The 13661-nt window shown below is 41.6% G+C and overlaps 1 protein-coding gene across 1 annotated transcript in view; it reads right to left on the bottom strand.

Annotated features, from left to right (window-relative positions):
- Window positions 1-7868, bottom strand: part of LOC119323942 (ent-kaur-16-ene synthase, chloroplastic-like) — a 9629-nt gene extending 1761 nt beyond the window's left edge. The window contains exons 1-12 of the mRNA XM_037597653.1: window positions 7576-7868; window positions 6118-6152; window positions 2597-2873; window positions 2322-2499; window positions 1774-1991; window positions 1481-1601; window positions 1308-1405; window positions 1023-1237; window positions 816-928; window positions 635-730; window positions 347-562; window positions 106-247 (exon numbers count right to left, since the gene is read on the bottom strand). Coding sequence (XP_037453550.1) covers window positions 106-247; window positions 347-562; window positions 635-730; window positions 816-928; window positions 1023-1237; window positions 1308-1405; window positions 1481-1601; window positions 1774-1991; window positions 2322-2499; window positions 2597-2873; window positions 6118-6152; window positions 7576-7834 — 1968 coding nt within the window. The 5' untranslated portion in view covers window positions 7835-7868. The remainder of the gene's footprint in view (window positions 1-105; window positions 248-346; window positions 563-634; window positions 731-815; window positions 929-1022; window positions 1238-1307; window positions 1406-1480; window positions 1602-1773; window positions 1992-2321; window positions 2500-2596; window positions 2874-6117; window positions 6153-7575) is intronic.
- Window positions 7869-13661: the final 5793 nt, after the last annotated feature.

Below are 13661 nucleotides of genomic sequence, written 5' to 3'. Positions count from 1 at the left end.
GTCTAGATACAGATGTATCTAATACTAAAATGTGACTTGATACATCCATATTTAGACAAAATCTAAGACAAGAATTTTGTGGACGGAGGGAGTATATAAACTCACTGCGTCTATCATGTGTTCTCTAACATCCCGATTTTGCAGTGTGGAAGCCATTGCCCCAAGCTGGTTGACAGTTGAATATAGAGCAGAAAATACTATTTTTACTTCCTCTGAGTAGAAATCTTCTTCGTTGTGCCCATCCCACCTAACATAACCATTGGGAGAAAAGGGGAAGGTCAGTTTTTAGCAATTCATAAGACACCAGTCGTGAAGAAAGAGCAGAAAAACACATGAGGGATTATACTTCTCAACCAATGATATGAGGTTTCCCAGTTCTTCAATTGATCCCCCAACATCAAAAAAGTCATCAACAACGGTGGTAAGTACTGCATTTTTGGTCAATGAACTGCGGGCATCTGACAATTCTGGCTCGCATATGTTAGCCGCAGCCGAGAGATAGATATATGGCAGCTTCTGTCGTGCAAATTTTAGCTGGTCCAGCCCGTGCTCTTTGACCCAACTGTCATAAAATTTTGGAAATATTCTAAAAACGAAGTTCTCAAAACAAGAGTGCGTATCTATATATGATTACCTGTCAAGATGAAGGAGCTCATCCTGATAAATAGATTGACAAGTAGTGAAATCTTCAACAGCCAAAGCCAAAATATCTTGGAATACACCATATGGCCTGATTCGGGAAAAAATGTTTGAAATGGTTGTCTCAGCTATATTTATATGACCCGCGTGTTTCTTTTGCGAAATAGCTAGCTTACAAGTATTCCGTCTTTTGCATCTGAGCACTCCTAGCATCAAAATTTTCGATATTGCACCTGTGGTCTAGACGTTCCAATGTGGCATAAAAGGGAAATTCAAGAGCATGAACCACCTAAAATTATTGAAGGATGGAGTTAAACATGAATTGAAGCACCAGTGATATCTAGGGTCAAATCCTTTTCTTAATGGTAAATTCAGGAAAGCACCTCCGCAAAAATTGGCTCTCTTTGCACCTCATTAGAGCACAACTTTTCCTTCAATAAGCTGGCAGACCAGATGGCTATATTGTCCAATATCACGTCATCTTCTGACAAACATAGTTTTGAAGCCTTGTACAATTCAAGTATGCATTTTGTATCATTCAAATATCCTTTTAGTGAACTAGTGAAACTGGAGAGTTCCGCAACATGGGACATGCCATCTGTGCGAGATTAAAACGAGTAAGTTAAAACAAGTCAGAACATTGAGTAAGCAGAATAATGAATTCTGACCTGAGGAGACATCGTATCCATTCATCCGTAAAAGGCGAAATGCCATTGCACATGTTGTGATGTCTAGCACGATTTTCTCATCTCTTTGCAACCACAAACTGAAAATGGCATAGAATCAAGTTTATAAACATCTAAAAGAAGATATCAAATCATCACTAACAAACGGTCATTACCTGTATGTCATATCTAGAATGTCATTTATCTCACTAGAAAACTGCTTATATATTCCAACTTTTTGAAGAGAATCAACCAATGAGAGCTGAAATTGTATATTTATCGGGTAAACTGTTGGAACTACATAAATAAAATACTGTTAGTAGGTATGGAGAACAATCGAGTATTGAACTACAAAAAAAATTGTATCCCCCTCATACGAAGGTTTGAGTTTTATGAGGGTCCTTTATCAAAAAGTAATGGAGAACAATCGACGGCCTTGCAATTAAGACGGAAAGGTAGAATGACCCACCTGCACTTCCAAAATGGCTGACAAGTAAATCTAGATATTGGAGAGCCTTTTCATCGTAATTGAAAATCACGGAAGCAGCAGTTGTCGAAGGAGAGTCGAAGAATGATCCGTTCTTTCTCTGGAACTTCATTGTTTCATTCCAGTCTAATTGATTTCCTAACCCTTCGGCTATGTAAGCCATATATGCATCTTTCCCGCAAGATTTATCTCCAGCAAGTCTGAATTAAATACGTACAAGAGATATCAAATGTAACTGAGAGGTTAATTTACATAATACTAATATTCCGATTGACCAATCTTTCATTCTCGGTAGCACAGGTAAATATGAATGACATCATGCTCACAGAACACTTTTTAGACAAACTTATAAAAGGAAATCTCCTTAAAATTTTCTCTCGAGAAGCATAAGTGTTAGAAACAAGGCAGATAAATATTTCCATTGACATAACCAGTGTTCAAGCAAATGAACTTAACAAATCAGATGTTTCTCAAGTACAATGGGAAGGAAAAACAAGACACTTTTAATTCTAGAAATTTCACTGACTTACCGTTTTAATTCCTCCTCTCTGAGGTGAAGAATCCCATCAACATCAGTCTGTGGAATAGTCAATTCTAGACCAATCCCAATGGCAGTGCTAAGCAAACTAGGAAATATTATGTCGAATCCTATAGGAGTATCAATCTTATTCATGGCAATGGAGATATTTCTTTCAATGAAACTCAGTCCTGATCAATATGATTATCATCAAATGAAGGCATTTCAGTTCTCAAAAGTAAGACAATAAAAGAACATAAACCAGTAAATACATCTTTTTCTCTATACCTCTCCTTATGTGCTCGAGGCCAATGTTCCATTTTTTAAGTGCAACAACACAAGCCAATGTGGACAAGAGAAGATCCTTTTTGGCTGAAGAGTCGGCTTCATGGATACCCCAAGATCCATTATCATGTTGATTTTGCAATATCCATTCCACACACCCAGGGAAGCATGGAGACGAAGGAGAACGAGGCAATGGCACCAAAGCCATCCATGCAGTGTCATACGAAGATAGAGATAATTCGGGATTGTTGAGCTGCTTCCTTATTACATCCTTCCGTTCCTATGTTGTTTACGGTATTAACTCGATGCGACCATTCCCATTCATCAAATATTTAACAGAGAAGACCATTTTTCTACAGTAAATATTGCTCCAAGTCCACTCTGGACATTTAATTCCGGAATAGTTGAAAAGAAAAATGAAATTAGAAAACAACTACCTTTTTCATTCTTGACCAGTTTAACATAGTTTATCTGAACAAGGTGTCACATGAGGAGGTCACCTACTAAAGGTAGTGTCAAAGACCTGACATCTAGGACCAACCTAAGGTCCCACACCATCATTGTTAGGTCTCTGGACCACATGCGCATTAGGATGCGCATGACAAAGAAGTCCACTCGGACGCACCGGCAGCACTCGAACATCTTCCCTCCAGTCGGCCCAGCCACCATCAATCGGACAAGGGAGACGATGGGGTAACGTTGGAGCTGCAATGATCGAGTAGTCTTAAGTCGGGGTTTAATGTAGTTATGGCTACTGTTACCTATAACTACCGTACTTGTGGTTATTTACACTAGTAACCATCGTAGTTTTGACACTTAAATCACCCTTGCAACCTGGTGTTGGAGAGGCAGCGGCGCACTTTATATAAGCTACCCTCTTCCTCTTGGGAAAGGATTAAGCACTCTCTGTAATCATATCCCTCAAGAGAATACAAGCCTCAGGACCGAGACGTATGGTTGTTACCTCCTTCAAGAAGGGTCTGAACTCGTAAACACCGAGTGTCACACCTGCACCGTAGGTAGGCTCTGCCCCTCTTTCGTACCCCTAGTACTCACTGTTCGGATCGTAACCCTGTCATCACATGCAGGTTTTTTTTCTCGGCTGCAAATTTGTACTGGATAGCACTGGCATATCCGGTTTTTGAAAAAAAAGGAAATCTCAGCATTATACCACCCGAGTTATTTCAAATAAAATTGGATTAAAAATTAGGCACAAAACAAATAGATTAGGTACCCTAGGTACACAATATAACATGCAGGACGCAGCTGCTAGAGCTTTGCTCTTTGTTTTATTTTTAGACCGCAAAGAGAGTAAATGGCCCCCAAAAAAAAAAATGGTTGCGACGGGATTTGATGCCGCGACCTGTCCGCATGGAGAGCTCCTATACGCAGCCCGTCAGTGTCCGTTTATCGCGGCTTCGCTGAAGCGGCACACAAATGGGCCGGCCCTATCACAAGTCCAGCGAAAAATCTAAAAAAAGGAAGCGCACGCATGGATCAAACTGCACACCTCATTCAGGATTCTAGCGAGCCAAGCCAAACAAGCTAGCGATTACAACGGTGTTGCAGCGCCAGTCTTAAAATATGCAAGACGGCGGCAAAATCTTTTTCTCCAAAGAAATCATTTTTTAAATATACGCTGAACAAATTTTAAAAGACAGTGAACCTTTTTTTGGAAACAAACACTGAACAAATTTCCAATACACAAATGAACATTTGTAGTATGCATCGAACAATTTTTTTAATGTACGATGAACAAATTTTAAATACACAATGAACACTTTTTAATATATGTTGAACAATTTCATAATATATGGTGAACATTTTTGTAATACACAATATATGGTGAACAATTCTAGGTGAACTATTATATAATATATGATAAACACTTTCTTAATACGATGAAGATTTTCGTAATACGTGGTGAAGAAATAAGAAGAAAACAGAAACAGAAAATAAAAAAGGAAACATAAAAGAAGAAAAATAGAGAAGAAAAATAGAAGAAAACAAAAAATAAATAGAGACGGAAGGAACAGAAAAACGGAAAAAGGAACCATAAAAGGAAACAGAAAAATAAAGAAAAACGAAATAGAAGAAAACAGAAACAGAAAATAAAAAAGGAAAAACGGAAACAGAAAAACGAAATAGAAGAAAATAGAAACAGAAAATAAAAAAGGAAATATAAAAGAAGAAAAATAAAGAAAAATGAACCAAAAAAAACGGAACGAAACAACTGAAAAACGGGAAAAAGAGTGAAAAAACTAGAAGCAAAAAAACCATATAAGAAAAACGAAAAAAACCCCCGCAAAGAACAGAGACGGAAGCAGCAGCGAATGAATCAAACGGCAAACGCCAATCCCGTACCTGGAGGCTCGCCTGAGCGAAAGCACAACGATCTGTCGCTAACGAGCGTCAATAGGGTTTGTGTCCGCATGGTCAAAATGACCTTCTTTTTTAAGAAACATGGTCAAAATGACCTATCCTATAGCAGCGGGGCGTGGGCAGGACTGAAGACTAGGCCAATCTAACTAATGGATAGGAGCTAATTCATCTTGGGTTGATGATCAATGGGCTATACTAAGCTTGATAGACTGGGTCCTGGAGAAGGCGCCTGCCATGTTCGGCGGAAGGAGAGGGGATGTGATGGGAGCTCCTATGCAGCGCTGCAAGCGCCCTTTAATGATCTGGTGCCTACATCACTGCTAGCATGGGCCAGCACACTAGCGTGTTGCCCCAGTTTCTTTTTGATTTTTTTGTTATGAAAATAAAATTATGAAATCAAAAAAGGTTTACAGATTTAAAGAAAAAGGTTCATCCATTTAAAAAAATGTTCATATCTTTTAAAAAGTTCATCAATTTTGAAAAAAGTTCATCAAGTTGAAGAAAAGTTCATTCAAATTGAAAAAAAGTTCATCCAATTGAGCAAAATTTCAATAATTTTTTAAAAAGTTCATTAAATTTCAAAAAAGTTCATAGAAATTCAAAAACAAGTTCATGTATTTTTAGAAAAAGTTCATTGAACTGAAAAAAAGTTCATAGATAAAAAAAAGTTCATCCATTTTCAAAAAGATGTTCATCAAATTTCAAAAAGTTCATCCATATTCATAAAAGTTCATCAATCTGAAAAAAAAACTGTTGAAATTTTTAAAAAGTTCATAGATATTCTAAAAAGAAAATGTCAACCGGCGCCTAGACGGGCCGGCCCATTTACGGACGCCATAGGCACCAAATAGGAAATGCCAGACGTGACGGGAGGGAGAGGACCGGATCGAGCTGTACATGTCCACATTCTGCTCCATAGAGCCCGGATTGTGTACTTTGTACATGATGGAATTGCAAAACTGCCTGGCACGGATCTTGGAACGCTTCTGACCATCGGATAAGACGAGGACTTGCAAGCGCAGGCTTAATTTCCGAAATACTGACTTGTTTTCGTAAGCTCATTTCCAAGTTTTAGGGTCTAAAAGCAACTAAAACTATTTCAATCATGAAGTTGAAACAAGGAGGAAGAATGATATTCATACCTTGTATCCCTGGTTTGCCTTTTGTCTTACATATGCTGTTTGACAAAGATAAATAAACGTTTGTCATGGACCAATAGAAGATTACTTATGTGGTACATGGATATCATACAACAACTTGGAAGCATCTGAAGAACCGAAAAGCATTACGCTAGCTGGACGGGAAACTGAACTCCTAGCGAACTCCCTTTAATCCCACACATTAAAACGTGTTTGTCTATCCACGCCAAACATCGAGCACGAGGACCAGTAACTATTTTTTAAGAAAGGAAAATAACCCCCGACCTCTGTATCCGGACGATGCATGCAGCCATATATAATTAAAAGTGTAAAATCTAGCAGCCGAACAACATCGAACCGAAAATAAAGCAAAAAAAAAAAAACCAGTGGCCGCATGCGCAGTAAGTCCAACAAATAGCCACTAACCATATGTTATAAGGCGACATCAAAACAAAAAGTACACAACTCCTATGCTATGCACTCAAGAAGGAATCACCGTACGTGCGCCGACGATGACAAGTCCAATACCAAGTTGTACTCCGGATTCTCATCCCCGAAGTTAAGCTTCAATCCACTACCTTCAGCAAGGACACAACGCAGGCGTGCGTCGACTGACCTGATCAGAGATCTTGTGTTTCCACCGAAGTGCATAAATTCGTCGTTGAAACCGTTTGTACCATCACCCCTTATCTGATTACCGATGCCTCGATACCCGGATATACCTCTGGACAAGACATCAGAAAAAGGACGCCGCATACCGCCTACCTCCCGCCACAGTCGCACCACCTTCGATCTAGCACCAAGAAGCTAGTCATGATACCTCCCCCAGAGCCACCGTGCAGCACGTGCTGGTGGCAGGCATGACTTGACATCCCTGCATGAGACATCGTGCGTAACATCCGCTGGCGGCGCATCCGCCGGAGGCTTCGACTGCATGCAAAAGCCACTTCTCGGTGACTCAGAAAGAAACGTATGTGTCACCTCCCGAGCCGCATCGAACTTGATCTGTTGATGGAAGGAATGTCCCATACTGCCACCAGCCTCAGAAAGGCCGTCAACACCTTGAGATCCAGACTCAAGTCGCCTACACGACCGTGAAATCTGCCACTGTCGAAGATCGGTACTAGATCCTAGTGTCCTCTAGCCGCTCAGTACGCACAATATACGCAGGATACGCTCCTAGCTACCTCGTGGAAGCTGCTCAGGAATTCCTGAGGTCTTTGGGAAGCAGATGCGGCAGCGCATGAGCTTGCCCGAAAGAATAGATTGCGGGGAGAGGAAGTAAAAGCATCAATAGATCATGACATAGGGAGAGCAAGATTTAACCATCCGTGTCCAAGCGACGAGAGTGCTCTATCATAATAACAGCAAGGACTGGACATGCCGGTGTGAAGATTCTCTCCCAGCAACACCAACTCATGAAAGAAAAACATTAATCCAAGCAGAGCAAGAGCTCCTTACCATGAGAAGAAGAAATCTTTCGAGACCTCACGCAAATCCAGTGGAGTGGAGGTGGACGCCGACGACCACGGAAGGCGGCGAGGTGGCATGCATTTGTGGAAGAAAGGCTGGTGCTGGAGGTATGCTCGGCGGCGCGGGTGAGGGAGAGGCGAGATGAGTTTGCTTCCTGATGGCGCGAGCGAGAGGTTAGGCCGGACTGGTATACCGCCGCCGCAGGGAGGACGATAGTGTGACGACCGGTTAGTCGGCGAGGGGCCATGAGGACGGAACCGGCCCAAACATGTGCTGGGCTCAACATGGGAAAAGGGGATCGATCACCTTATGACACGGCAGTTGTCGCTGGAAGCCTGGAACTCCAAAGAACCGTAGGTATAGATATAGACAGCGAATGCGACAAAACAAGGCAAAAACAAATTATTAGAGCATCTCCAGCAGGCGCGCTATATACGTGCCGCGCTGAAAAAGTAGTGCTTTTAGCGCGCGCTACCGTTTCGGGCGCTCCCGCGAACGCGCAAAAACCACGCGCGCGGCATATGTAATTCAGCGCGCGGGCGGAAACGCCATCGCACGCCGCTTATTTGCTGCGCCGGCTCCCGCACGCTGAACTCTCGAGCGCTCGCGCGCAACTCCACCTACCCATCCAGCCACGTCGCCGCCGCCGCCCGCGCCATCCCATTTTTCCGGCGACCATTCCGGCGCTTCCCCAGTCTCTCCCCGCGCGGCCGCGGCTTCCTCCCTCTCTCTGGTCAGCGCCGCCCGTCGCGCGCGGCAGTTCTCCGACGAACAGCGCTCGGCCGCCCACTGCCGCTTGGTCCCCGCAAGGTGTTTGAGTTGTAATAATAAATTGAACTATTTATTTTAAACTTGGTTGAATGATGTTTGTGATTTAAATTATATGCCATGTCTTTGTTTTGTGGATGTGTTGTGTCCAAAATGCAACAAATGTGATGCGCCGGCTGCTCGCGCGCTGCATTTTAGCGCGCTGCTGGAGCTGCGCGCGCGCTGCATTTCAGGGCAGCTGCTGGAGCCAGCGCTGCGCGCCGCGCCAAACCCGGCGATGGGCGCGCCGAAAAACCGGATTTTAACGCGCCGCACGTTGGGCGTCTGTTGGAGATGCTCTTATAGTTGATCATTCAGTTAAAAAGATCAATCTGGACACCTTGATATAGACAGTGGATGCGACACAGAGAGAGAGAGGTGTGTTCGCACTCGAACACATCCGGACATCCTTAATTTAGTTAAAAAGATCAATGGAATCTTTCCATCATGTGGTGATCTAACTAAGGAAACAAAAATAACAAAATAGCGCTCGCCTTGAGGCAGCACACTCTTACTTTGGATTGTTGTGCCCTCTCAAGAATCGAATGATGAGACCACTAGGAGGAGTAAAGAGCTAGCATGAAGGGTTGCTTCTATCTATCACTATGACCAACAAGAGCCCCCCTTGTTTTGTTAAGAAAAACATCACCGGAATATTTCCATCAAGTGGCCATCCCGCTAAAGAAACAAAATTGTACAGTCTACTGACTCATAGTTTGGATTGTCGTGTCCACTTAAGAATCTAGTGTATCAGGCAGATTGTTTTGCAATGAGATATAAGCTGGTGTGTTGAGGACATATCAGACGATCAACTTGGCTTATTGCGATTATTTCATGATAATGCCAATGGGTGTAGTTACGAGCTTGGATCATGGAGTTGGTTGTATTTATCACTATGAACCACGAGGTGCTTTTCCCTTCTAAAGAAAAAACTTAACAGAATATGTGGAATCTTTACATCATTCGATCATCCCACTAATTAAGAATAATGGGAAAAATTGTATGCTCTTCTTGAGGTAGCAGACTATGAGTTTGGATTATTGTATCCCTCAATTTTGTTTGAATTGACATACTAGCTAGTGGGGTGATGATGTATCAACCAATAAATGTGCGTATTGCGATTAGTTCATAATAAGGCCAGTGGGACGAGTAAATAGCTAGCATCACAGGATTGGTTCTATTTACTCGTTATAACAAATCAGGGTCTCTTTTTATTAAGAAAAATTTGAACAAAAATTGTGGATTCTTTCCATCATAGTCATCCTGCAAAAGAAACAAAAAAGGCATGGCTTTTATGCTCTCCTTGAGGCAGAAGACTCTTAGTTTTGATAACTTGCAAAAAAGATTCTTAGTTTCGATTGTTGTGCCAACTCAAGAATCCAAAGTATCCAGCCAATTGATTTTTCAATCACATGTTAGCTGGTAGGGCTGATTAGCTGGCAGGGCTGATGATGTATCAATCAATTAACTTCGTTTATGTAAATGTATTCTTTGTTCATGATATGGCCAATGGGAGGACTATACATCATGAGACTGGTTGTATCCATAACTATGACCAACGAGGGTCCCCATATTTTATTAAGAAAATTTTAAGGAAATCAGTAGAATCCTTACATCATTGATCATCCCACTTAAGAAACTAAACTGACAACACTATAAAGTCACCTTGAGACAACAAACTCTTAGTTTGGCTTCTTGTGTCCCCTCAATTATATAATGTATCAAGACAACTATTTTTGTAATGACCTATTATTTGACCAGCTGATGATTTATCGGTCAATCAACATGTCTTATTAGATTGTGCAATTAGTACATGATAATTCCAATGGGAGGAGTAAAGAAATTAAATCATGGAGTTGGTTGTATTTATAACTATGTCCAATGAGGGTTCCATTCTTTTATTAAGATAAATTGAAGGAAATCTACGGAATATTTCCAGCATGTGGTCATCCTAATAATTTGTCTATTCTAATGTAGATGTGTGCATATTAGTTCACGAGGAAGTAAAATGGGAGGCTGATGATGTATCAACTAATCAACTTGGCTTATTATAATGGGTGATTAGTTTGGGGCTAATGGGGGAGTAGAGAGCTTGCATCATGGGGTTCGTTGTATTTATCAATATGAGAAACCAGGGGCACCTCATCCTTTAAACTAAAAATCAATGGATTATTTCCATCATGTGGTCATCAACCTAAGGAAACAAAAACAACAAAATAACGCTCACCTTGAAGCAACACACTTAGGTTGGATAGTTGTGCCCTCTCAAAAATCCAATGTTTCCAGCCAATTTTGTTTGCAAGGACATATTAGCTAGTGGGGTGTTGATGTATCAACCAATAAATTGGCTTATTGCGATGAGTTCATAATATGGCCAGTGGGACGAGTAAAGAGCTTGCATCATGGGGTCGGTTCTATTTCTTCGCTAGGAAAAATGAGGGTCTCCTTAGTTTATTAAGAAAAAATTGAATGAAGAAAATGTGGAATCTTTCCATCATATGTTCATCCTCCAAAAGATACAAAAATAGCACAACTTTATGCTCCCCTTGAGGCAGAAGACTTAGTTTTGATTGTCGTGTCGGCACAAGAATCCAATGTATCTGTCCAATTGATTTTGCAATCACATATCAGCTGGCACTTATATTATATAGACAATTCAACTTGGTTTATTGGAATGTATTCTCGATTCATGATATGGCCAAGGGGAGGATTAAAGAGATTACATCATGGGGTTGGTTGTATCTATAACTATGACTAACGAGAGTCTGCATATTAAATTAAGTAAATTTTAAGGAAGTCGGTAGAATCTTTCTATCATGTGATTATCCAACTTAAGAAACAAAAATGACAACACTATACGGTCACCTTGAGACAACAAACTCTTAGTTTGGCTTGGTGTGACCCCTCAATAATGTAATGCATCAAGATTTGTTGTTGTTGTAATGACCTACTATTTGGTAGCCTGATGACTGGTCAATCAGCTTGTCTTATTAGAACGTGCAATTAGTATATGATAAGTCCAATGGGAGTCGTAAAGAGCTTGAATCATGGGGATGGTTGTATTTATAACTATGTCCAATGAGGGTTCCATTCTTTTATTAAGATAAACTGAAGGAAATCTAAGGAATCTTTCCATCATGCGATTATCCCAATAATTTGCCTCTTCTAATATATGTGTGCGCACATTAGTTCATGAGGTGGCAAATAGGAGGCTAATGATGTATCGACTAATCAACTTGAATTATTATAATGTGTGATTAGTTTGAATCTAGTGGGAGGAGCAGTGAGCTTGCATCATGGGGTTGGTTGTATTTATTACTATGACAAACAAGGGGCACCTTTTACTTTATTTACAGGAATCAATGGATCTTTCCATGATGTGGTCATCGAACAAAAAAAAAACAAAATTGTACAATCGCCTTGAGGCAGCACACTCTTAGTTTGGATTGTTATGCCCTCTCAAGAATCCAATGTACTCCCTCCGTTCCTAAATGTAAATCTTTTTTAGAGATTCCAATGCAACCACATACGGATGCATATATACATATTTTAGAATGTAGATTCACTCATTTTCCTCCATATATGTACTTCATAGTGGAATCTCAAAAAAAGACTTATATTTAGGAACGGAGGGAGTATCTGGCTAATTGTTTTTGTGATGACATATATGATGGTGGGATGATGCTGTATTGATATATCAACTTGGCTTATTGCCATTAGTTCATGATGAGACCACTAGGAGGAGTAAAGAGCTAGCATGAAGGTTTGGTTCTATTTATCACTATGACCAACAAGGCCGCCTTCTTTTGTTAAAAAAAACATCACCGTAATACTTCCATCAAGTTGTCATCCCGCTTGACGGTGTCCTGTACTAGGGGGTACTCACCACGTCGTCTTCTGACCAGGTGGATCGGGCCGAGGACCCCCAATGGCGGTTTACTCATGGGCCACTTCGAGCAGCCCATGACGCATACAAGAAGGATTCCACAAGACTTGGCGCACAATACGAGAACTGCTCTAAATCGAAGGCCTCAGATGCATTATATAAACCGAGGCTAGGCTAGTTGATAGATGATCTCCTATTCATTAGAACAATCTAGTGGTAAATACATGTATCATGTACTACACCCATATCAATACAATTAAAGGCATGACATAGGGTTTTATCTCTTCTCGAGAGCCCGAACCTGGGTCAAATCCTCTGTCCATGTTACCATCGCTCTAAGACGCCTAACTTAGGTCCCTATTACGAGATATGCCGGATAGAGAACCGACATTGGTGCTTTCATTGAGATCCTTCTAGCAGTCGCCACAGTGCGATGGTAATACAGATCATCTCTGGCACGATCTACGCGTCAAAACTGAGCTTCACCTCAGCTGGACCGACGAATGAGCTCCGTGTCGGATCATCAAGATTGGATGGATACTTTCATCATCATCAACTCCGATCTCTATCAAGATCATGGAGCAATCATCCATGGAGCTCGGGGGCTCAACATCAACATTGCCCTCGGGCGACCGTGTTGTTTTTCTGAACGGCGAAGTTGTATCCGTCGTCACCGCCTCCTCGAGCATCGCTTTAACGATTGCTTCAGTGTAATTGTGTGGAATTGGTCTACAACAACCCTCTAAAACTTCATTGCGCTCCGATGGGGGATCCCCGTCAATCTCCGATATACCAGAGCCCCGTCGAATTTGGACGGGAATCTGAACGAGTTTGGGGCGAGAAGTCCAGAAGTTAGCTTGGACATTCTTTAGAAGATCCAACTATTCACCAGCTGCGGAATTCCCACATCTATCACCACTCACAATTTCATCTTGATCCGACTATTCCAACTCCTGGAAACTTCCGACGAGTGGGACAATTTTCGGATCTGTTTTCTACGTGAATACAAATCCGACCCGAGTTCATCTTTCTTCATGAATGGGATATTGGACAACCTTTTTGGAGTAAATTTTTTTTCTAGGGTATTGGTGTTGTTCTCAGACACGTCCCCACAAATTTTGATTCTTTTCCGAGGCGATCTTCTCCATTGCGGCAATGTCCAATCGGACCGACCACGTTGCTCCACTGCTACCGACATGCGCCATCGCTCCATCGAGCCAATGACAACCACACCGGACCATCACCTCGGTGAGCCGAGCAAGAGTTCGGCATCGTGAAGGACAAATAATCATCAAGACAACATCGTCGACCCATGGGTTGCATGGGTCAGGTGCGCCATCATCGCCGCACAGTCACTTCTCAAGTCGGCATTAACCGCGTC

The sequence above is a fragment of the Triticum dicoccoides genome, chromosome 6B (genome assembly GCF_002162155.2).
Source record: "Triticum dicoccoides isolate Atlit2015 ecotype Zavitan chromosome 6B, WEW_v2.0, whole genome shotgun sequence".
Classification (NCBI taxonomy): Eukaryota; Viridiplantae; Streptophyta; class Magnoliopsida; order Poales; family Poaceae; genus Triticum; species Triticum dicoccoides.
Note: the sequence above shows the minus strand (reverse complement) of the source record. Positions and strands in the feature narration are given on the sequence as shown.